The sequence below is a fragment of the Mus caroli genome, chromosome 11 (genome assembly GCF_900094665.2).
Source record: "Mus caroli chromosome 11, CAROLI_EIJ_v1.1, whole genome shotgun sequence".
NCBI lineage: Eukaryota > Metazoa > Chordata > Mammalia > Rodentia > Muridae > Mus > Mus caroli.
This window is the reverse complement of record NC_034580.1, coordinates 12819351-12845685: the sequence shown is the minus strand read 5'-3', so window position 1 is coordinate 12845685 and position 26335 is coordinate 12819351. Positions and strand designations below refer to the sequence as shown.

Here is a 26335-nt window from a genome sequence, read left to right as displayed (position 1 = left end):
ATAAATTATGATTCATAGTCATATAAATTCATCTTTATTGTTTTCAGAACAATTTCTAAAACCAACAACAGCTGGAGTCTTAACTTTTCCATTAAAACAAAAAATTCAAGGGCACTTTGGGGATGATTCCAAGCTTAAGAGTAAGAACAGCGTTTCCAGCAGAGATAGGTTTGATCCTTAGTGTCCATATGGAGACTTACAACTCTCTTAACTCCAGTCCTGGGAGATCCAACACCCTCGCCTGGCCTCTCTCCACACTGCACTCATGTGCTGCAAATACATACATTCAGGCAAAACACCAATACACATGAAATAAAAACAAATAAACCTTAAAGCAAATACAAATACTAATCTAAAAAGTAAGATCAAATATTAAATTCAAGCAAAATGTGACTGGGAAGTGATCAACTTAAAGCTTACAAACCTGACCGAGAGAGTGGGTTTGTTACCACCAAGTTCCCGCTTCCTAATCATACCTTTCCTTTCCCTTTCTAAAACTTCCAAAGTAAAATGTTTACCACAAATTTAACACTGGGAAAAGGTTTCAAACTAACATGTAAAGCTTAATTGTACTCCCCTTTGTGGCGTAGACATCTCCCAATCCAATAAAGCCTCCAAAGGTTTAACCTCCCCTTTCCACACTCACAGACAGTGGAGACCAACCAGTATAAAGGATAAACTACCCGTCCTGTAAACCACTTATCTAACAAATCCTTACACAGTGACCAGCAGCTGTGCCACCAGCAATGTGCGGGAGCTGTTAGTGTCATCTTGGAACTGTTAGCTTTTCCATTTTGGGTGTTGCTTACGACAAAGCAATTGATTTTTATTTACAGACTTAAAACACCTTTAAAAGTAACATTATATGGTGCTGATAGAAAAGAAGCCTCTGTCATACCTTAATCCAGCACTAGTCTGTATACCACATGTGTGTCTGGTGCCCACTGAGGCCGGAAGTGGGCATCAGATTACCTGGTTCTGGATTTACATAGGATATGAGTGTTCACACCTCCTTGTGAGTGCTGAGAATTGATTCCTAGTCCTGTTATGAAAGCAATCCGTGCTCTTAACCTCTGCCTCATCTCTATCACCCTAAATCTATATGCTTTGTGGGTGTATGTAACATTTACAACCTTTTTCGTTGTGAATGAGTTAACGAGACAGGAAACCTAGTTAAGTTTGTGAGTAGATATAAGTGGCTTTCTGGGGGGATGTGTAGGGAGTGACTCCAAACCCTCCATCTTCAGTGCTGAGTGGCCTCAAAGGTGTGTGTGTTCATGGTTACCATCTTCAGAGGTGCAACTCTTGGGAGATGGAGGATCTTTTAAGAGATGGAGCCTAGTGGACCAGTTTTTAGATAACTGGAAATGGAATTTCAAAGGAGACGGTAAGGTCCCAGTGTCTTCCTTTTGCTTTCTGTTTCTTGGTCTGGAGATGAGCAGCAGCTTTGCTCGCTCCTGTGTTTCACACCAGGATGCGCTGTCTCACTAGGAGATCAAAGCAACAGAGATAACTGATTATATGCTAGAACCTCCACACTTTCTGTCCAAACAAATCTTTTCTCCTTAGAAGCTAATTACCTCAGCTATCAGCTATACTGATGGAAAATAGACCAAAGTGGCCATAAATATACTAAGCATGACCTGAGCCACCATTTAAGACTAGATTACATAGTGCTGGAGAGAGGAATCAAAGTCTTTTCTTGTGTCTCTTGAGGAAAGTAGATTGGTGCTGTATATGCCAAGCACTCAGGCAACACTTGTTGGCTTCCCTCTGTGTGAGGCTGAGATGGTTGAGGGATCCATGAAGAACCAAAGGCTGTAAACCACAGGGCTGAAGGGAGTGGAGATGAACCTGTCTCCTGTCCAGGTCTCACTAACCCTCTGTGGATTTAACCATAGGGCAATCATCTGGGACAGAACACAGAGCTGCTGAGCAATCTAGGGCTGCCGTTCCCAGTCGGGTGGCTTTGGGTCAGGACAGTGGCACTGTGCAGGATCACAAAATAGCCAAAATGAAGCCTGAGGATCCTAGAATTAGTCCAGGACTTCCTACAGTAAGAGTAAAGAACACATGAAAAGTGCTTTTTCCAAGAACAAAACATTCATCCATTCTCTTGTGAATATTGTATTATACAAGGTGAGTATGTGGAGACCCATGCATGTTTATCACCTGGGCCAAGATCTTCCTGCACATGGAGACTCTACAGTGGCACCAGAGTCACTCCCACCTGTTACTCTATGAAACTTTTCTGTCCATCTGGAAAGTGAAGATTAACAAATGATTCTTTTATTTTTCAATTTTTTAAAAATATTTTTATTAGATATTTTCTTTATTTACATTTCAAACGTTATCCCCTTTCCTAGTTTCCCCGCCAAAAATCCTCTATCCCCTCCCCTCTACCCCTGCTCCCCAACCCACCCATTCCCATTCCCAGTCCTAGCATTCCCCTATTCTGGGTCATAGAACCTTCACAGGACCTAGAGCCTCTCCTCCCATTGATGACCAACTAGGCCATCCTCTATTACATATACAGGTAGAGCCACAAGTTCCACCATGTGTTTTCCTTGATTGGTGGTTTAGTTTCAAGGAGCTCTGAGGGTACTGGTTAGTTCATAACAAGTGATTCTTATTAAGAGGTTTCTGTCCCCCAAAAGCCAAATCATAGACAACATATTTTGGTACAAGCATTGTATAGGTATATTCATAGTTTACTTCCATGTGTGCATTTCACTATTCATGCTTACAAAGATTTATCATTCCATAGGTGCTTGAGATAGTAAGGTATCTTTGTTTTTTCTGGAATAAAAAGAAAATACCCATCAAGGCTAGTAGGACCACTCTTAGGATGGCTTGCCTGATGTATTCCCTAGAGTATTGCAATTTTGAAAAAAAAATATTTACAGATATGGTCATTTGGAGACAAATTTAGAATCAATGGAAGTTTTCAAGCATCTGTCTAAGAAGTCTGAACTCTGCACAAGTGGTTTCTTTTGACCTCTGACATGATGTGTCCCTTTATTCCACAAATTGTAGTACATTCCTGGCTGAATACGTGTGTCCAGTACCCCTATTCTACACAGAAACACCTGGCTGTTTTTTCCCTTATCAGGAAATGACAAAAAAAAAATGTTCTATTTTAGAATCCGAACATACAGAAACAGACACAGGTTCTGTGAGAAAAACAGTTCTGGGGACCCCAGCGGGCATCTGTAACCAGCAGATGATCAGACACATTTGCTGTAAAGTAATAATAGTAATTATAGTAACAGAGCATTAGATAGCTAGAGTCCGCACAAAAGTGCAAAGCCAGCTTTGTCTGTCATGTGCACAAATGGCCACTTAGCCTGGATTGCAGTGTGTGTTGTATATTTGTGTCATAATTCTTATTTGTTCCACTAGTTAGACGAAATCAGTAGCATGTCAAGATTCTGCTAATTATACAAGACAGCCCAGAAGTCTGTGCAGATGAAACTCGGTGGAAGAAACCTTAGAGATCCATTGCATCTGTACACAGCTATGCCAACCTGCTTCCTCAGGCAGACACTGACTTAATGATTTAATTGTTCTCTCTGTCTGCTCAGAATGACGCCACTAAGGTGGCATGCTTGACGTCTTTTATCCAAACGTCTGGGTGTTAATTAAATATTATCTGTTCTGTTTGAGGGTACTCTTAACTGATCTGGGGGCCTTCTCTGGATGAGTAGAACTTCCTGTGAGTGTGAAATATAAATACCATGAGATCAGCACTCATATGTTTTCAAGAAACAAACAAAAAAATACATAAAACTCCAAAATTTGCAAGAGAAAGAGTATGCAATTAGCAGGTCACCTTTCCTTGTACCCCATTGTCACTGCCTGCTTTAGCATGCACCAGGTCTTGAATGTGTGAGTTTAAACAATACTGCCCTCCTTACACCGTCTTATATTTCTGCAGCTGAGCAGCCATACGAGTATTTGGAGGCTTTTGCCACACCTTTTACCCAACAAAACTAAAATTCGCTTTTTCAAAAGCCATAGGCTTAAGAACAATATTATGCCATGAGGAAAGGCTGAGATTAGATAATCAGCCATCTGGGACTTTTCTCTCTCAACCACCTCTCGCCCAAGCCGGGTATATCACTAGGTTTGTCTTCAAAAAGGGTAAAATTGAGGCAAACCCCCAAATAACGTTCACTGGCCACTGATTCTTCAAATTGCTCAGCCTTCTGTTCTGCCCTGGCTCTGAAAACTTCTGTTGATGCAAGAAAACCCAGCACACATTTGGACAGGTAACTTGCAACACTTTCAAGGTCTAATTACTAAAGCTACCCTGCAACCAACAACCTAACAGCCTGCTCATTGAAAGCTTTTGTTTATTGCAATGTTCATCATCTCCGGGTTGAAAAATCAATCATCTGTCTTCTCACTGACATCGTTGAAACTGACAATGTAGGACAATAACCACAGATCTATCTATCGCTCCACTGACATCCGGGACTTTCCTCTATTTCACATGATAGTCGTGATACATGAACTTGCTTTGCAGGAATTTCAGCCCGAGCCCTGAAAAGTTTCCGCTGTGAAGAATTGGCAGTGACAAAATGTTACTTCCTTCTCAGTGAAGGAAAATAACATTGAGCTTAGACATTTCTTAAGGGAAAGGTACCTCACCATCCAAGAGTGAGCTACTCAGGTCACATTCCACATTCCATTCATTCAACCAACAAAGTTCCTCTGAGTGAATAATTTGTTGTATATAACAATTTCTCCTTAAAAGTCCATGCTCACGCCTAGCCTTGCAGAGACTTGAAGTGCCAGGGTAGGCAGACACTGGGGGTTGGGGTGTGGGTGGGGTCCCACCCTCTCAGAGGAGAAGGGGAGGGAGATGAGAGAAGGACTGTTGGAGGGGGTGATCAGGAGAGGGCATGAAAAGTGAATAAAGAAAAATATATTTTTAAAAATTTAAAACGTCAATGGTCTTAAGTCTCACTCCAGATGGAATAGTTTTAATAGTGGATATTATATAGAGAACAAGCCATCCCTGGTGGGTGGGTGTGTGTGTACACAATTTGTTGTCTTGTTTGAGAATAGCTATTTCAATTTCTACTGAGTTTAACTGTGTGCTTTCCTTTAAATTTTAGAAGTGACCCAATGACCGCCATAGACCCAGCTGCTGAATGGCCACGTGTTGCCATGGACATCAATGACTGTCCCAACAGCTGAACCAGGGTACTTTGGCCCCCTTTTTTTCTTGCAAGTACTTTTAATCCTGTCAAGCTGACAGAAACTATGACCTAACGTGTTCAAAAAATTAATCAAGCTTCTCATTTCTCAAGTAAAATTTGGGCCAGCAAGATGGCTTAGAGGATAACAGTGATAACTACTAAGCCTGAAATACTGAGTTTGATCTTCAGGATCCACACGGTGGAAGGAGAAAACGGATTCCCACAATTGTCTTCTGATCTCCACACTAAGGCAGCAGCAGACACACTCAGCCACGCACGCACACATGTGCTCCAGGAAAGTATGTAAGAGAATCATTGCTTGTCTCTCTAACGCTACACTAAAATACACTTTAGAAAGAAAAATATAGCTCAGTCATTAGACTTTACAAGTTACTACCAGACCACACTTAAAGTGGTTTGTGTAAATGAGTGTGCTCAGCTGAGTTTTCAGCATATACAATGGGTAATATGGTGTGGGACTACAATCAGGCAACACGTGTGTAAGTAGGGAAAGTTAAGTGTGATCATAAGTTAAATTTCCCCACAGCTTTTAAGCATTTTCTATTTTCCTTTAAATAAACAGAACCAGGTTGTGACATCTGAAATGTTTAAGAAAAAAAAAAAAAACAACTTTTGAAATCTTTCAGTGACATCAAAATTCAGAGACTCCTGGCCTTAAGGATTTACACAAATTCAACAAAGTATTTTATTTCAGTTCTTTTTTTATTGCTAGGATTATACAGCATTGCTCCCTTCCCTTCTTTTCTCCAAGCCTGCACACTTACCTTTCCCCTCTCTTTTTCAGAGTCAGGGCCTCTATTTCTTTTTTTTTTAATTAATTGGTATTGCATGCACATGTTTGTATACATAGAGTCCTATATTCATGGCACTAAAATAATGAAAAATAATGGCAAAAGGCAAGGAACCACACCATTCACTTTGCCAGTAGAAATCTCATTTTATCTTTGTTCACAGAGATCTTCACAATGCATCAGTTTTATCTCAAAGTGGACGATGGGGACAGAACATTTGCAGTAGTCTTAACAACAGTACACCAGGAGCACAGCTGCTAAAGCACTCATGATGTCAGCCATTCAATGCACACACACTCATTTTAATGGTAAAATTGTCTGGTATCATATTTCTACTTCCAAAATAAAATCGATTTTCAAACTCTCCCAGGTCACCTGCAGAGATCCCTAAGTCACACACAGGCATAGGTGCCCAGGCAGTAGCCAGTAGCCATGCTTTCCTTATTCTTTATGAATCTACCTGTTTGTTTCATGATCTATGCAAACACACAGGTGAATATGTACACCAAATGCATCTTACAATTCACAGTGGCAAAAGCTCAATTTGGGAGATGTTTGGGGGGCTCATTATGATTCAATACGTATTTAATGTGGCTACGCTTAAGGAGACATTGAATCCTTTGATTTCAGTAGTGGGAGATTCATAAAGCATGTAAAATTATCATTTTACTCACCCATAGCAAGGTTTAGAGAGAGAATGTTATTGTATGGGACACTTTAAAATCTCCCAATTACAGTTTAGAGATTCTAGTTAATTCTTCATATTTTCTTGTTACTTTTTAAATAATAACACTTATATTTAAATCGTGTCACTTCACAGTCAATGCACTTTACTTTTGAAGTAATAACTTTCTTTAAAGTGCTTTAAGTAAACCATGCAAGACAGAATAAATTGTTTGCATTCACTACAAAGGACTTCAGGGTTACAGATGGCCAGGAAAGGCACATTGCTGGGTGGTGCTGCCCAGAGTTTCCACATTCTTTTTGTTTTGTTTGAGACCAGCCAACATCTTGTGGAGACTCAGTGCAACTATCTCTTTTTGAGAAACTGCCCCTATCATGTGGGGAGAATTAGATCTTCTCCTTTGTGTGCTCTAATAGAAATCTCAAATCACATCTGCTGTTAAACATGCCCTGCCGGGTGATGTGCACACATGGCTCCCCCAGCTCAGCCAATATGTTTAAGTCCTCTGAGAGGGAGCAAGTACCATTCTCTCATCCTCTGCTGTGTCCACACCAAGAGATGGACTTGTAGAGATGTCTGTTTTCATATTCTGCCATGCTTGGGAACCACTTAGAAGGATTTTCATTTGATTTTACTGTACAGAGTACCGGTTTGATGATGACTTAAGAAGTGGGATCTGCCTTGGAGGGCTGTGCAGCAATTATAAGCATTATGGTTTGCAACATGCCTAATTATTACACATGAGTTCCTCAACTACAACTAAAAAGATCGATAACTAAAAATAAGTCTGTGTTAGTATATAAAGAAGGAGTAAATCCACGGTCCTGACAGGTTTAACACTGGTGTGAGAGTGAGCATCTGACGGGAGGTTGTCATGGGGATAATGCTTCTATAGCCAATGACATTAACAGAAATAGAAATATCTAAGAAAGTGATGGTAGGCCTTGTTGTTTTAAAGTCTGATGTCCCATAAATGTTCCTGTCCCGTCTCAATACTTCACACTCAATGCCTCTAAACATTAAATTCATACTCAGCTTCTGTGCTCTGTTATTTGCCAACTTTCCAGCCCTGCACATGCATTCAGTGTCTACCAAGGCTTTCAGGGTGGAAGTTTGTGTCTTGAGCTGGCATTCTCAACTTTCCCTACTTGTTCCCTACAAGGCATCCTTGTCAGATATGCCTCCAGATCAGTCTGCCAGTCACTTGTCCTGCATCCTCCTTAACCTTGCTTCATGTTACCTGTAACGGTCATCCATCTCCCTATTTCCACTGATACCCAACAATCCAGGCTTCAGGTTTCCTGGAGACAGTAACCAGTAGCCACTTCCTGGCAGTTCTTTAAGTTCTCCAATAAGTCTTTTCATGTAGAAAATCCAAAATTGTGCTGTGATTAATGGTGTTCATCTGGAACTGTATAGAACATTCTCTCTCTTCCTGTTGACTTGACCTTAGTAGGGCATTAGTGTGCTTTCCAGATCTCGACTCTCGATGCCACTTCTGTAACCTGTAGTCTCTTTTCCCCATATGATTTTTCCATTTGGGGATTTTCTTTGTCTCTTCTTCAGGTAGAATTAAAAGCAAAACTCTGTCTTATAAAGTATCCTTTTCCCATGCAGATCTTCCATCCATTTCTTCTATGACTCTGTCTTATGATCTTTCACTAGGTCTTCTAATAAATAACTCTTAGACACTTCAAGGGAGGTATCAAGACCAACTCATTCTCATATCTCAAAACATAGACAGCATGGCACAAATTATGCATCATGGCTCAAATACAAAGAAAAGTGTAAAAAAATAGTTCTAGGTGCCAATGCCTGTCCTTATATTCAAAAGGCAAACAATGGTGATTAACTTACATAACTATATAAAGCAGCTTATGTATGGGGACTCTTCAGTAACAATGAAATTGCAGAGATATTTAGGGATACAAAAAAATGTTCCAAAACTTTAAGTTTAGCCTTTTGTTGATGAAAAGTTGAACAGAGTTAGAAAAGGGTACTTGGAATCTAGGTCTGTTGGAAAGAAATCACCCAGAAGTGTAAACATGAAAGAAGGGCCCCCTCTGATAGTGCCCATATAGCTTTTAAAGCAAGCTGCTTGAACTGGTAAGATTGAAAGCCATTCTTAGCATACGATAGCCCGTCAAAAGGACCAGACATTTGGGTAGTGATAGAGCCTTCAGAGATTAAGATATCAAATCCAGCACCTTTTTTTTTTTCCTTTTAGAAAAGTTATGACTTATGAGGTTAAGTAAATAAAGCCAAATGAAGCTGTTGAGTCTATTGGTGTTACCACCTGACTTCAGATAACATCATGTCCTACCACTGGGAATGTGCATCGTAACAAAGTCAGTCGGAGTACTAGTCTGTTTTACATATTTGAAAAGCAGATTACCAATGTTTAACTAGTAGTTTCAAGAACTACATATATTTAGAAGCAATAATATAATCATTAAGATCCCCCTTTAAACTCATAATGTCTGCCACATCTTAGACAAGCAATAAACATTTACTGAATCTAGAAAGGAGACTTCAGAAGCCCGGAGTTCCAGTGGGACTTTCCATCTAATCTAGACCTGGAATGAAAACATAAGCTTCTTGGATAGGAAGCCAGTACTGGGCTTCCCAAGACCCAGTCTTCTGAGAGACAGACAGACAGACAGACAGTCTTGAGAAGCCTTTGGAATCCCCTTCAAGTTCGTTCCACCTCCAAACTCCACTGCCTTATTCAGGCTGAGGGTCCCTTCTCTCCTCATTTGCTCTGCATAGGATCTTTTCCAAAGAAGTGCCTTCTCCTGCCATCATGGTACAGGAGGAACTTGCTCAGCAAGTCCAAGCTAATACCTTGCCCATATTTTGTTTTAGTGACAACATTGCCCCCATCAAAGGCAACCCAGGAGACCACAGCATCCATGAACAGGAAAGTAGGCCACTAAACAAGCAAGCTCCAGATGGGGACTGATTTTCAAAAGCCTGTTTCCTGGTCTTTATCCTTCTAGCATCAGAACTGAGTCATTTACACACCTAACCTAGCTTGGTCCTCCTACAATAAGGTAGTGTAGTTTGGAGGTGGAAGGAACTTGAATCAATTTTGGCATCACTTCTTAATAGCTATGGGGGAAAATCACTACACTCTCTGTGCATAGGTTCCCCCAAACAGATGATGAGAATCACCTCTCACTACATGCAATGTGAGGATTGACAATGCACTTAAAGCAGTGTCTAACAGTCTTCTGCTTTGATGACAATTACATATGGTACCATAGATTTGGAAGGAAGGATAAACACTCTACCTCAACTAAGGGGGTCAGTCTGGAACAAAACTGACCAATTAAACAAACAAATCTTTTATCAGCCTGTTGCAGAAAGGGTGTCTCAAGTTTTCAATAATCTGTCCTTTAGAACTTAGCCTTTTTACGTTACTTTAACAGATAAATATTTGTTTGCTACCTTTCCTGCTACACCCAGAAGCATTTGGTTTTAAGTGAATACCATACAAACAGACAAATGAGGTGGCATTTTTATTTAACCGAAAACAAATCTCCAACCACTAACAGTGTTCATAACAGTAACACCTAATAGCGAAGAAGCAGAGTTGAGCTGGGACAACTGGTGTTCCAAAGGGGCTCTAAGGGAAACTGAAAACTAGGGGAGGGAGTCCAATGAGTAGGTACAGATGCCAGGCAACTGACGGATGGGGCCTGGAGCCCTTCAGCTAAGGAAGGTAGGAGAAAAGTTCCACGCTGCTCCATCCCATCTGTGAAAAAAGCAAGCCCTCCTTTACTGACGTTATCCCTGCTTTTTCCTGTACTGCAAGATTTCCCAGATTTTCCAGGTTAGAACCGTCGTGGTAGTCTTTCTTTAGATGTTATCAATTTTTCATTTATGCTAGCGAGTCTCAGATCAAATGCTACAAGAGTTTTGAAAATTCTAATTCTCAAGATCGACCCGTGAAATCTCAGTTTATGGAGTGGTAGCTAAACAATGGAGGAGGGGTGTAGTTTGTTTTGCTTGTTTATTTTTAAACCCAAATGATTTCATTGTGTAGTTAAGTTTGGGAAACTGAGCCTTACACCCCCTCCAACAAAAGTGCACGGAGCCCCAACCCCCAAGTCCAACTTGGATGCGGATGACATCAACAGCAAGTGCAGACCTGACTCCTGGAACCCGAGCGGCTGGATTTTGAAATTGTGCAATTAAACCTTCCGAGGCATGTTTCTCGTGTCAAGTGGGTTTATGGTCGGGTAGTCATGAAGCCAGACTTGTTCATGTTCCGTCTGGACAGTTGGCATGTGTGATCCATGGACATCAATGTTTCTTTTTAATTAGGGGTTATATTTTAGTTGGCCAAATATCAATCACCTCGGGGTGGGGGGTGTGGAAGGAAAGGAAAGAAAAAGAAACCCAAGAGGGAACGTCTCAGCTAACAAGTAAGAACGTTTGCTACCGGCCTCATTTTGAAACACCAAGGGTGCACTACACCCAAGGGTCCAGCTGTCACAAGGAGGTCAGCCATACCATTGCAAAGGCAAGTGATGCTGCAGCAGCCCAAGCTTCTTGGGAAAGGGCAAATTCGGGGATCCCAGGGAAGCAGCCACCCCGTAAGACTAGCTCCAATCTGGCATAGAGCCTTGGTCCCCAACCAGTGCACCTAGCCTGGCAGGTCTCTGGCATGCTCTATGCCTAAGAGGCGGAATCGACCCACCCCACCCGCCACCCCCACGCCCTCCTTTTTTTTTTTTTTTTTTTTCCCTAGTGAAGAAGCAAATGACCACTAACACCATCTTTTCCCAGAAGTCCTAGGTGGTTAGTGACAGAGATATCTCCACACTTCCAGGTCATTGCTGCAACTACACACCCGCGAAAGGGCAAACCAGAAATCTGCAAGCTACATTGGGACTCAGGCTACCAGGTCCTGAGAGTACCCTGGCGGAGAAGAGAGGAGTTGAGGGAGCGCTCAGGAAACCGCGCGTCTCAGAGGTTCCGACCTTGACCAGAGGCGCGTTGGTTCACACTCCAGTCCCTCAACTCCCAGACTGAGCGGGTGGGACACACCCGACCCGCTTGAGGATCCGGGGTCCCTCCGCTCTCCCTGACAGTACTGGGCGCACGTGCGCCAATGCCCGGCGTCCCGCGCTGTCCCGCACCACGTTTCTGCTCCGAACGCCTACTGAGCGCAGGAAAGTGAGGCAACTAAGTTGGCAGCAGTCAAAAGCCCCGGAGCGCACAGCCGCGGCTCCCACGCTGCCCTGGCAGCCCCTCTACCCCAAGCCCAGTCTCCCTTCCTTCGGCGGCCCCAGTCTCGCCCATTCCAGACTCGAAACGTCCAGTTCCTCCTATGGTCCCGGCCGCCTTTGGGAGCCAGAAGAGGAGGAGCGGGCGGCTGGGGACTCAGAGTCCGGAGCGGAGGTTGGGGCTGGGCGAGCTCGCTCGCAGGGGGCGCGGGCCGGTGGGACACGCCCTTACCTTTCTTTTCCTCCAGCGCCCCACCTGCGGCGCAGAGCGCGGTCAGCAGCACCAGCAGTGTGGTTCTCGCGGTCCCTGAGGGTCGCATCTCTGACCGGGAGAGGTTGGCTCTGGCTCTCCGGGATTAATCCGAGACAGACGGAGTCCCACGGTTGTGCCCAGTGACTGCGTCGGCAAGGACGAGACCCGGACACAGGCTCGCGTCCAGGTGACCCGTCGTCTGTCTGGGAGGCGGTAGCCTCCGGGACTCGATCCAGACGCCCTAGCCCAGGAGGAGCGCACAGTGCGGGAAGAAGAGGAGGGAGGCTGCTGCGCGTTGCGCTGGGGCTGCCCAGACGTCTAGTTAGCTCGGGTCGGGACTGGGGGAGGCTGGGCGGGAGGAGGAGGGACTAAAGGAGGAGGAGGGATCCAGAGGAGCGAGGAGGAGGAGAATGTCAGGAGAGAGGAAGCGCTCTCCGCGAGGATCGAAAGCAGGCAGTGACCGGAAGGTGGTGGTGGATGGCCTTGGCCACCACTAGACAAGGCTCTGGGGGCGAGTTCTGGCTGAGTGCAGCGGGTCAGTGGGTGGCCTTTGGAGTTAATTTCTGAGGGGACTCCGCTCTGCTGCATTTCAGGACCTAGGAAGTCCAGCCAATCTATGCCAGGGTCCCCTCCTTCCTTCCCTCTGTCTCCCACCTTCTTCCTTCCTTTCTTTCAATTAACTGAGCAACTCTGGACCACCTCGGTTACAAACTTCCAACCAACCGTAGAACACAGGTTGGAGAATAACACAGGTGGGGACGCTGTTCACTTATTCTCCATAACTTCTCCAGGACAGCTGGATCTCAGAAGGGTCAGGCTGACTTGGCAGCAGTTTCCAACAGCACAGGCAGAGGCGGGTGCCGCAAGTCTGAAGTGGCACTAAGAAGTCCGAGGGTCCTTCAGATCCCATCAAGAACCCTTCATGTCTTCTGAAAGAAGGGCAGCCAACTCCTGACACTTAGAAGGACATCGGTATATTTACTGGATGAAAGCATGCATGTTGACGAACATGGCATTTTCTACACCTGGAACCAGTCGGGAGTGCTTGAAAAGCAAAGAAATGTACACATGAGGCAAATTCCTCCACAAAAGCAGAGACTTGACATAACAGCAGTGGACAAATCTTTAGAGTAGTTAGCAGCCTCTAGGGACCCCAGCTAGCCCTGCCGCACATCAGGAGGCAAACTGCCAAGTAAGTTCACTTAGAATTTGACCAGTAGAAATGTGTCCCTGAACTTCAGGACCCACAACTAAATTCCTTCAGCAAAGACCAATTAATGTCCCTACTTCTTAGCTATCAGAGGAATGTCCCCTGCTTCCATTCAATCCAAAGTCTCTGAGTTCTTCACAAAATCACTTGGTCCCCTAATTTAGGCCCCTTTGCTGTGGGTGTCCTCGTTAGCAGGAGTCATGGCTAACCAGTGAGGCTCAGTCCAGCTTTTTCCATGCAGCCAGAAAGGAGGCACTCTGGACTTTTCGTCCGCACCCTGCAAAGTCAGGGCTGCTGCCCAAGTTTTGTACGTGGCGTCTTGAATGGGAACACTTCACCCAGCCTGTGCAGGGACCCTCATCACAACCTGAGACCTTCATTGAGAAGTAGAGCGGGGTTTCTTAAACTTTTCCCACGGGCAACCTCTTTTCATAGATGCTTTTTATGTAATCTTGGGTAGGGATTTTATATAAAATAGGTGTTCAAATCAGACATCGACTAATGGTAGATCCTAATGTAATGTTAAGATAATTTTTGGCATATATATGACTTTACCACTTACTAAAGATTAAGGGAAATTTGCATACCAATGAGATTGATTTGTTTATTGTTACATAAAAATTAGGTTTTGAATGAATACTTGAAGCTGTGGAATGTAGAACATCTGTAATATTGTTCAGAGTTAATTAATATTTTGATTAACAATTCTCAAAGCATGAATCAGAAAAAATATATTTAGGGTCATCTTGGAAATTTTATCCTAATCCTATGTTAAAATTCTGTTACCTTTTTAAAAAGAGACTTAAGACATTGATTTTAAATATTAAACATTCAAACACAATATAATCCAAACACACTCATTTGAAGCTCCTATGCTAAGGAATGATGGTAGGGGAATATTAAAAATGTCTTGTTCTCTGTATTATGACACTCTTCTTCTACAAGAGCAGACAATTGTATGTGAAGTAAAACTGTTGCAGTCCATACCATATGGTAGTCTTGCATCTGAACTGAGTTTCGATGCAGCACTTCTTGGTACCCCATGGTGTAACAGCATGCACAGAGCAAAGAGTGAATAATGTGTGTATAGAAGCAAGACCACTGTGAAGTGCCATGCAGCACTGTGAAGCTCTGCCAGAAACACCTTAGTGTGTTTAGAATTTTTGAATTAAACTTTGATTATTTCACATTCAGAAAAATTTTACTGTTGCCTAGTTTTTTTGTACCCACTTCCCAGAGACATATGTGGGAGGGGAACTTAGGTGTCAGTTTTCTGCTGTATGTTCCAAATAAGAACTTAGGGCAGTTTTTTTTAAAGCAATACAATAATAAGTGGGGGGGGGGTAGAAAAAGCCAAGCAAGAAATATAACAGTAGAACACAAAATGAAGATGGAGATGAGTTTTTAAAAGTCTGTAGACAGTGACGATTCCCGTGTTCATGTTTCCAGGGCTGGAATTCTGGCTTAAAATGTATTTTCTATCAAGGGATATGGTCAGTGGCACAAGTCATAATGAACACACAGTAAAGTAGAAATGATAATGATAGCTACAACTGATCTTTAAGAATATGTAGAAATCTCTCCTATGAACCCCTAAAAGAGGATTGTCAAGATTCTCTCTCTGTTAAGAAGCAACACCACTCATACGCTGATGGTTAGAATAACCCTTGGTGTGACCTACTAGTAGTTATTAGAACATCCCTCAATATGGTCCCATGATAGAACATCCTTCAGTGTGACACCGCCTCCTAGAAACAAAGCGTCCTCAAGATCATCACCAAGAAAGCAGTGACACTCTGAAGTTACAGCGCACAGAACTAGGAGAGGTTCTATGAAATATGCTTCCCTTTTGGACACCTACATCAGGATCTTCTGCATGCACTGTGTAATCTTCTGGGCTTTAACTGTGAAGAGTAACGTCATGATGAATTTGTACTCACTGGCAAGTACTAGAGTTATTGATGCTTATGTTAAATAAAAGTGGTCTTGGGTCGGGCGTGGTGGCACACACCTTTAATCCCAGCACTTGGGAGGCAGAGGCAGGAGGATCTCTGAGTTTGAGGCCAGCCTGGTCTACAAAGTGAGTTCCAGGACAGCCAGGGCTATACAGAGAAACCCCGTCTTGAAAAACCAAAATAAATAAATAAATTAATTAATTAATAAGAAAATTTAAAAGTGGTCTTGGTAGGCTGGCAGAAATGACTTCTTTTGGAAAGAACAGAGGAGCCTTGCATAGCCAGAGTTTTGCACACAGGCCCTGTGGAGAGTAATTAAAGGAACTAATTGGTACTTCCTACCCTTGGTATGGGTAACCCAGATGAAGTACTCTGTTTTACTACATCATTCTGGAGGGGCAGCAGCACTCCAGACTCTGCTGAACTCTGGTGAGATATCAGTATATCTGATGATCCATGTGCCAACTTATTTGTTTCTATCTTATTATGGAAAGGTGGCATTGTTGTTTAGAGAGGATAAAGAACTCTCTGAGTCCTTGCTGAATGTTGGCATCAGGGCCCCAGATTCTACTCCATCATATCTTCAAAATTTGTTAGGTCAAATGCAAACAAAATTTCAGCTTGGCAAACAAAAAAGAAAAGAAAAGAAAAAAGTCCAGATTTGACATACTAGCAAGCACATAGTAGGATCACTTACCACAACAAATACCTACAGTGTGTCCATCGTTACACAACAAGATGTTTATTCTCTGCCACATACACTAACAAGCAAATTTTCTGACAAATGGCTACATTAGAGGCTTTTGAGTGTAGTATGTTGAATAAGAGTTTATTCTTCTCTAAGAGTAACATGAAATTGATTTTCCAGAATTCTCGCATGCCATGGGAAGAAAGACAAGTTGTGTCTTTCAGGTGAATCTGAGGGAGGAAAACAAAGGAGAAGAACAGATCTCAAAGTTTGCAGACATCTTAAAAAGCACATTCTGGACCTAGCTAAGAATGGAATGAGCTGACTCCAGAATATAATGTATTTCTCAGGAGGGTTTTTTTTTTCCTCATAGGAACAGTAAATGCTAAGGGAAATTATGAGTCAAATTCTAAAATTATGAAAAGATGTGCTCTTCTAAAGTTTTCATTTAAAAGTATATATAAGCATATGATGTTTTTATGGATGTGTTTTAAGGATACCCAAGAATCTGATGACAGTTTGCATCATGGGAGCTGCTGGGTGTTGAGGGTTAGAGGGAGAGTTATTTTTTCATTGTTTGTCCCTTTACACACTTAGAATTTTGTCCTGTGAACCCAAGGGTCATTACCCACAGATGATCCCTGCTGATATTTACTGGCCTTAGGATAGCAGGCTCTGCTGCTTTCCTGGGCCTTGTGTTCATTATTGTTGGGTCACCTGACTCTGAATGACCATCCCATGAGGGAAAATGCTGACACAAAACTGTTTTGTAGCTAAGATCAGGGGGGTGGATAATTTCATGAAGCATAATAAGGCAAGCTGCTGAACAAAGTGAAGAGTCTATGTGTCTGAGACCATCCACTAGAGAAGTGGGTTAGAAAAACGTATTTCTCTTCACAAATCTAGCTCTGAGTGGTGGACACAGGGAAGGGCGGCTCACAGGGGAACTAATGTCTGGCTAGGAAGCCCTGAATGGAATTGACACATGCTTGTCTTAGTGAGGAGATGCCTGTGAGTTACAAACACCACAGGGACCCACTTTGGGGAAGATGCCAATGAGTTCTGCATCTAGAAGACTAACCAGATGCTCACAGAGAAATCCTGAGGATAATCATGTAGTCCTTCTGCCTGGGGAAGGTTATGAGAAGCACAGCCCATGAAAGCCTTTAACAGAGTTTAGCATAGCTGGACTAAAGAAATAAACAACTCTAACTACCTCTAGGTATCTTGGGTGAAGGTGAGAGTCTAAGAAACATGTATGAAGTTCACAGTCCAGAGACACCAGCTTACGAAAGAACTGAGGCCTACGGTAATATGTAAAGGACTGTGGGATCCTTCACATCTCCCCACATTGTACTGGTACCTACTAAAGGCCTCATTCCTATAGTTCCTCCTGTCTAAGTACATCATGTGCACCCTTCAAAAAAAGCTTACTGTGTTTCCTTGTTAGCCAGTGTTCTATTGCTGTGAAGTACCATGGCCAAGGCACTACTTAAAAAGAATGTATTTAACTAGGGGCTTGCTTACAGTTTCTGGGACTTAGTCTATGATCATCATGGCAAGAGCATGGCAGCAAGTACTCAGGGCTGGAACAGTAGTTGGGAGCTACATCCTAATTCATAGGGCCATTGGGGGACACAGACTCTGGGTTTGCAATGAGCTTTTGAAACCTCAAAACCCACACTCCCAGTGACATACTTCCTCCAAAAAGGCCTCACCTCCTGATCCTTTCAAAGAGTGTTACACCCTGGTAAACAAGTATTCAAATCTGTGAGCCTGTGCAGGTCATTCTCATTTGAATCTCCCCAACATCCTAAAAGTCAAGACATAATTTGAAGAGATTAAACAAAAACTGAAGCTAGAGTTGGGACTAGCATGAGAAAGCCAGGTGCAATGTTTTCTCAGTCTCTCAGTGACTTGGGAATCTGAGAAAGGAGAGGTTAGAGACAGAAATTCAGTAACAGCCTGGGCAACTAAAGACCGAACAGCCTTTTGAAAGAACATAGCAAGAATGTTGCAGTGATCAAACCAGAGTTTTTTTTTTTTTTGTTGTTGTTGTTTTTCGAGACAGGGTTTCTCTGTGTAGCCCTGGCTGTCCTGGCACTCACTTTGTAGACCAGGCTGGCCTCGAACTCAGAAATCCAGAGTTTTGAAAGTAAACAAATAAAAAACATAACCATGATAAATAAGCTATAGCTTTACCTTTAGTGGGAAAATGTAGACAACATATAAGAGTAAATGAACGATGTAAACAAAGAGAACAAAACATGTTTCAAAGAGAAATGCTAGAGATTAAAGAAAAAAAAAACTTGTAGGCAAACCAATAATGTCATCAATGGCCTTAATGGACTGGTAATATCTGAAGAAGGAAGCTATAAACCTGAGGATAAGTCAATAGATAGTGTTAAAAAATGAAAAGGAAAAATAAGAATCCTGGGGAGTTGGGGGAAAAGACAGAGAAACATTGAGGAACTATGTGGCATCTACACAGGGTACATTGTGTGATGTAGACATAAGAAAAGAGAAAGAAACATAACTGATACTTAAAGTAATGGTGAGTGATATTTTCTTCAAATGAATGTCTGCCACCAAACCACAAATCTAGAAAGATGCAAAAACACCCAGTAGTATAAATACCAAGCCACACCAACAACTTTAACATAGGCATTCTGTGTCTAATCTTCACAAGTTCAAGTCATGACACCATTCTGTAGAGTAACCTTACCTATGGAAGAGTTAGAAAGACACCATCTTTTAAAAAGATAAGAATTACATCTCCAACAAAGTAGGTGAGAGACCTTTACCAGAAAAAATTAAGACACTGACAAAAAGAAATTGAAGGACACTAGATGATAGAAACATTATTTATGATCCCATATTGACAGATTGTGAAGATGTCTATTTTTCCAAAACAATCTATAGATTTAATGCAGATCCTGTAAAAATTGCAATGAAATTCTCCATAGAAGTAGGGAGAAAAAACAACCTTAAAGACTTATGGCAACAAAAGATCATGGATAGTCAAAGGAACTCTGAGCTTTAAGGAAACAGCCAGTGGTATCATGTTACCTGACTTCAAAATATACTACACATCCATAGTGACAAAGACAGGTCAATACTGGCACAAAAAGACACACAGACTAACATAATATACTAGAGGATCTAGAGATAAAACCATACAGCTATGAACACATAATCTTTGACAAAGTCATTAAAAACTTGCACTAGAAAAATAAAAGAAAACAAACAAAAACCTCTAAAACCAAAACAGCCTTTTCAACAAATGTAGACAAATGTAGATAGCCATCTGCAGAAGAATGAAACCATGTCCACACCTTTCATCCTGAACAAAAGTCAATTCAAGGATCTTAATTAAAAACCTTAAGCTTCTAAGAGAACACAATTCAGAATAAAAGAACAGGCAATTATTTCTGAGTAGAACACCAATAATGTTTCCAGAATTGACAAACAGGATTGCAGGAAGTCAAAAAGATTTGCACAGTGATAGCTCGCAGTGGTGGAGCAATAAGAGAACTTTCAAAATGAGAGAAAATGTTTGGCAGCTATTCTTTAAATAAGGAGTGAACATGAGGACTACATGAAGAACTGTAACTATTGAAAACAAAAATTGGCAATAAATAAATGGATAGATGAACTGAACAGAGAATTCCCAAATGACAAAATCAAATGGTCAACAAAAGTCTTTAAAAGTCTTCAGCATCATTAACTACTGGGAAAATGCAGATAAATCTACCTTGAGATCCTCTCTCTCTCTCTCTCTCTCTCTCTCTCTCTCTCTCTCTCTCTCTCTCTCTCTCTCTTTCTCTGTCTCTCTCTCTCTGGTTTTTTGAGACAAGGTTTCTCTGTATAGCCCTAGCTGGAGCTCACTCTGTAGACCAGGCTGGCCTTGAACTCAGAAATTCACCTGCCTCTGCCTGCCAAGTGCTGGGATTAAAGCCACCACTGCCCTGCTGAAGAGGAATTCTTATTCATGGTTGGTTGGAGTGTGAACTGGTACAGCAACTACAGAAATCAGTAAAGAAGTTCCTCAAAAAACTAAAATTAGACTTACTATATGACTCAACTATACCACTTTGGGACATAAACCCAAGATTCTATACCTACCACATCTACGTTTGTTGCTGTTCTTTCAAAAAAAAAATTCATCTTAGATCTCCACAAGCTAACACACAGACACTAGAAATATGGTACATAAGCACAGTGGAATTTTATGTCATAAAGAAAAAGGAAACTGAAATTTATAAGAAAATGGACCAAGCTGGAAGATGAATTAAGTGAGGTAACTCAGGCTTAAGAAAACAAACACCATGTGTTCCTTCCAAGTATGAATCCTGTTTGTGATAGTTGGTGTTGTCAACTTGGCATTATCTAAAATTACCTTGGAGGAAAGTCTCTGAACACACACGTGAGGTTTTGTGCAGGTTTGGCTATCCTCTGGAAGTTTATCTTGACCAGCTTAAAGAGAGTGGGAAGATCTATTCATTGAGGGCAGCCCTATTCTCTGGGCTGGGGTCCCGGGGTGCATAAAAAGGAGAAAATGGGATGAACTTGGAATATTCACCATTGCTTCCTGAGTGTGGCTGCTTTAAGCTCTTGTCTCCTTGACTTCCTGACATGAAGGAAAGTACCTTGAAGGTATCAAAGTCTGGATCAAAACAAACCCTCTCCCCTTAGTTACTTTTGTCAAAGTATTTTATTAAAGCAGCAGAAAACTAACTGTGACACAAAGTTCTAATGCATGTGTGTTAAGAGAGAGTGAATGTGAGTAAGCAGTAGAAAACTGGAACTATTCTATTGTCTTTTGTGGGAGGGCAATAGAAAACGTGATATGAAAGTGACGGGAGGAGACTGAAGACAGAAACGTTGTGGGGAGGCAGAGGTAAAGTGATGGGGAGGCTAAAAAGTAAATCAATATGGCCATAGCAACAGATGCAGACAGAGCACTGACAAACCCTACGTCCACTTATGATGAAAACTCTCAGCAAACCAAGAGTAAGAAAAGGGTTCCCTCAGTTTGATAAAGACTATCTACAAAATTGTCCCAAGATTAACACCATGCTTAAAGATGACAAATTCAAAATATTCCTGCTATAGTCAGACAGAGGCAAACACTATATTTCATCACTTGTTTAAATATCTTATTACAGGTCAATTAAGTCAATGGCTCAGTGATAAATACAATATATACTAATGTGAAGAAAGATAGTAAAGGAAGTTTCATTTGTTTAGAATAATCATACTTGGGTGGTGATTTCTGGAAGCTAGTCTCAAAATGGCATTTCAGATGGTGATAGGGCTGCAAAGGTAAGACTCCTATAGATTGAAATAAACAAGTCTGAAAAAATCATATTTGCTATATATATTTACAATTGATGGAAAAAATAGAGTTGTTTCTCCCCAAACCTTAAATGGAAAGATCTGCAGAAATTCTAACAGTTGCTCCTACATTGCTTGCAAACAACAACAAAACAAATCCCAAGCCCACAACACCCTTGGCTGGTGAAGTGTCCTGTTCCCATCAAGATGATCTAGTTCCCATCTAGAAGAATGAACAAAAAAGCTTTTTGCTCTGTGATCTTTGTTACAGGAGGTAACAAATGAGAGTTGGAATTATTAAAATAATTAAATCATGCAGCATAAAACACTCAAAGGCATTCCTCTAGGTGCATTATAATAAGCACCCCACTATGGTTGCTTCAAGGCCCCAGAAAAACAGCCATTGGGCCAAGAAGGGCCTCCCAGAAAGCAAGGTAAGCAACACCATTGTTCAGGAAGAGAGGAAGATCATATGACTACTGCTTAATTCATAAAGTAAAATATGGGCACATTCAGTGATGCTAGCTATTTTAGTACAACTCAAAGTTGTAATAAGTGGTGTTCTAAAATCCCTGAGTTTGAAGTGGGTGGTGATGGACATATTCCAAACTCTGATCTCATGGAACTAGCACTACCTGTACTTGTTATCTTGTTTATTACATTCATTCACTCACTCTCCCCACTGTGTGTTGTGTGTATAACAAAAATACCTGCATGTATACCTCAGTGTACATTTAGTTGTCAGAGGACAACTTGAAGGAGTTGGTCCTCTCCTTCCACCATGTGGCTATACCATGAACTCAGTCATCAGGCTAGACGGTAACTCCTCTAAACAATTTGGTATACACAGCTAGAATAAGAGAACCTTGCAGTGGAGTCTAGCTCATTAGGTCTCTCTCTCTCTATTAGTCTTCATGGTCACATGAACAGTGGAAAGAAAATAAATCACTGTGCTTCTTAAAAGAACTTTGGGGCTCCCGGAGGCACAATTTAGTGGCAATGACATTTCCCTGAGATTTCTAATTATGAACTTCGAAGATCATACTGTTCCCCCAAAAGAACTGCTCTTGGGCTGGGAGATGGCTTGTTGATTAAAGTATTTGCTTTGTAATCATGAGAATGGAATTTGTATATCTAGCAGCACCCATTTAAAGATGAACCCAAACAGAACAAAAACCAGGGTACAGAAGTATGAGGTTTGCACACCAATACTGAGGGAGGGGTAAGAAAGGTGGATCCCTGGAATTGTTGACAAGCCATCCTAACTGGAATAGCTAGTCTCAGGTCCAGTGACAAAGGCCAACAGCTCAAAAAATAAAGTAGAGATCAATAGAGGGAAAAGACAACCTCTGGCCTCAGCACACACGGGTGTACACAGTGAACAGCCTCCCACCACCCACCTCCTTCACGGAACTGCAAAGGGAAAACAAGGTCAACAACAGTCCAAATGTGGGCTGGCATCCACGATCCCTGTTCTTGCCTTCTGCAGATGGACATGCTAATAGGGATCTTGCTGTTTGCAGTAGAAACATGCACATTTGGTGCAGGCTAGAGAGCTTTACACAGCCAGTGCCTTGGCATAACAGCTCCCCAGTTGCTGCTGTTCTTTTCTTTAAAGATGGCTTTGAATCCTGCTTCCCTTCCTGTGGAGTGACTCCAGGAGCCACCTATGATTCTGCTTTGCGAACCCACTGACACTGGGGCTTCACAGCAGGTGTGTAGGTGAATATCTACACATGAGGCAGTGGTATAGTTGGAAAACTGAAAAGGTTGCTTACAGCTATGCAAAGAAGAGAGACAGATACCCAGGAACACCGTAAGGGCGCCCTACCCTCTAGCATTTGGCCCAGATAAATGTGAGTTTTCATTTGAGAGGGCTTTACCTGAGACTCTTGGCAAGAGATCTGGTTTGGTTTTTTAAGCCTCTGTGCCTTGGGATGTGTGGCTTAATGAACCAGCAATTTCTGATCTGGCCAGGCTGACTTTGTGACCTTTTGTGGTTTTATAGTGAGATTTGTTTAGAATGCATTGTTTCAATGGCTCCCTGCACCCAACCTCTTTCTTAAGAAACATTGGTTTTCTTTTACTTTTGAATTAGAGGGTACAAATCAGAGCTGGTGAGAGAGGGCTGTGTTTTCTCCAATTTTAGTGGGATGGTAGAGGTGATATTGAAGGTTTCTTCTTTTACTTTCTGAGATTTGGGGATGTTTGTGAAAGTTATTTTTCAAAACAGTCCTTATGTATCCTATTGTCTTTTGCCTAGCACATGCTACACAAGAGAGAGGCCAGGAAGGTCTCCAGGGAGATCAACTGAGTTTCCCCTTCAGCTGTATCAGTTTCCTTTTCACAAAGAGTCTTTTGCTCTCATTTGCAGATGAGCAAAATGCAGGTGGCCAGTTTTCATAACAGCTTTCTATCCAGGAGGGAGCCTGGCAGGCTTGCCTAGGTCTCACTTAGTCCTGCAGCAATGTCCCTTGGCTATTGTGCCTGTCAAACTGGCTCCTGAGGACATGACTCTTATATGGGAGGCACACAGATAGAAGTCACTCTCTGTGGTGTTAAAGGGCTTTTAAACATGGTCTTAGGAAGCTTCCCCAGAAGTGTCACATGGTAACCTGGCTGCTTCGGCTCCACAGTCTGCGAGAACAGATGGTTCGTTGGCCAGCCTGAATTACATTGAAGAGTGTCCACATCATCCAGAAGAGATGAGCATCCTAGAGAGCACTGAGGAGAAGGAAAGCTGTTGTTTGGTCCTGATGAGTTTCATATGGTGAGCCCTAAGATGGAAAAACAGTAATATTTTTATGTTACCCAGCCTTGGAAACCTTGTGGCCATGTCTATATTATGTATAATGTTACAATAACTGCTTCAAAAGACAGTGCACATCAGTATCTAGACTTACACAGCACCGCAGGCTTGCCTTGGGTAGAGGACAGCAAGCCAACAGCTAGTTGCCAGAAAGGCAGAGGATTAGGCTTCCTGGGGAACTTCAGCTGCTGTCTGATTTGGAGGTTTTTGTCCTCCTGACCTTTAGAATTCATATATGGGGATGTTGCCTGGCTCCATGTCTGGGGAATTACTAGGAATTATAATTAGTTTTAAACGTGGGGGAGTTCAACCATCTTTTAGGTGGCTGGAGAGGAAAGGGTTTATTTGGCCTTTATTTCCTATTGTTGTTCATCACTGAAGAAATTCAAGAGAGGGGGAACTCAGGGCTGAAACCTAGAGTTAGGAGCTGATGCGGAGACCGTGGAGCGCTGCTTAATGTCTCTTTAATATTTTTTATTCTTCTCTCATATAATACATCTCAACTACAGTTTCTCCTCCCCCTCTTCTCCCAGTCCCTCTGCCCACCTGCTCTCTCCTCCAAATCTACTTCAGTTTCCTTTCAGAAAAGGGCAGTTCTCCCAGGGATATCAACCAAACGTGGCATCTCAAGTTGCAATAAGACTAGTGACATCCTTTCTCATATTAAAGCTGGGTAAGACAAAGGAGGTAAAGGGTCTCAAAAGCAGGAAAAGTGGGGTCAGAAATAATCCCTGCTCCCATCTTTAAAGCAGGTATTATTGTTGTTATTGGTTGTTGGTTTCTAAGACAAGGTCACATTCTCAGGCATAGGCTGGAATCACAGGAGTTGAGATATACACCTGGCTCCTACAACAGCGAATACATAGGAGCTACTAACCTGGCATCTCTAGTAGTCACTACTGTTTCTCTAGTTGCCATTGAAGACACTGGGAATGTCCACTGGTTTGTTACTGCTCATGCCTGCCAAGGGACATGAAACTCTGAGGACCAGACATTTGCTTCTTCCATAGCTCCGTTGGGGTTTGAAGGAGGGAGTGGGAGGTGATCTTCCCCCTAGTTCTGCCTTACTTGAGGCCCTTTATGGCGTCTCTTCTATCATCTTGGTCCCCGGGGTTAAATCGAGGTCCTCAGGCTTATTGCAGAATGGCACTATTTGTAAGCCATCTTTCTGGGCCTCCCTGTTGTTTTGATTAGCAGCTGGGTAATGCTATATCTCCCTGAAGTGAAAAATGGGAACAGGAAAGAACTGGAAGAGGTAGGCCAATAGTTGTAATTTAGACTTGCTACACTTGAAACAATTTTCGACTTCCACATGGAGATGTGGAATAATTAGGTAGATATGTGATCTTGGGCCTCAGGAAGAGATGTATGAGTGAAAGATAAAACTTTGGCTCATAGATAATCCAGTTATAATTTAAAGTCTGGAGTTTGAGCAAGGTCTGAAAGGAACTGGGGAGGATAAAGAGCTTAGAGGAGAGACTACCCTTGGACCCTATGGCTCTATGAGGTGAAAAGTTAGGGAATGAAGAGGAAGAAGCAAGCTTCAACCTCAGCTGTCAGGAGCCCCGCCCTGAAGGCAAGTGGGAGAACTGGTTTGCTCTGAAAGCATGTGCCCACTGCCCTAAAAGCTGCAGCTAGCTCAGTGGACTCTGGCCATGGAATGCAGCTCTCTCCTTATCAGATGCTTCACTGGAGTAATGAGGTAAGAGCTTGGAATGGAATTTTGCTAACTTTGGAGAAACATTTAAAAAGTATTGATGGCTACAAAATGTTCTCTCTGCACATATACACATATTATATCATAGAGATTAGAGTCAGTTGCTTATATCATATTTACTTCCACATTCAGAAAAACATCTTCCTATTTTGTCTTCCTTTTACCATACACATCATAGGCTGAAAAAAGTCAGAACTCTCAGTGCTAGGGGTTTAAAAGGGATGTCAGGAAGGATGGAGGAGCAGTGCTTCTTTGTGATGGAGGAAGAGAAAGGAAGTCCTGGGTAGGAAAGCTCTGAGCAGCAAGCAAAGTGTGAAGGCGCAGGCAGGGGGAGAGAGGGAAGAAACAGAGGGTTGGGCTGCCATAAGAGTCACATGTCTCCTTTGCAAAGCCCTTAATGTCCACTCACCTGTCCCCACTTATACTAC

The 26335-nt window shown here is 42.3% G+C and overlaps 1 protein-coding gene across 1 annotated transcript in view; it reads right to left on the bottom strand.

Moving 5' to 3' along the window:
• Egfr (epidermal growth factor receptor) overlaps nucleotides 1–12546 on the bottom strand; it is a 158792-nt gene extending 146246 nt beyond the window's left edge. The window contains exon 1 of the mRNA XM_021175457.2: nucleotides 12171–12546. Within this exon, the coding sequence (XP_021031116.1) occupies nucleotides 12171–12258 (88 nt within the window). The 5' untranslated portion in view covers nucleotides 12259–12546. The remainder of the gene's footprint in view (nucleotides 1–12170) is intronic.
• Between the last annotated feature and the right edge of the window lie 13789 nt (nucleotides 12547–26335).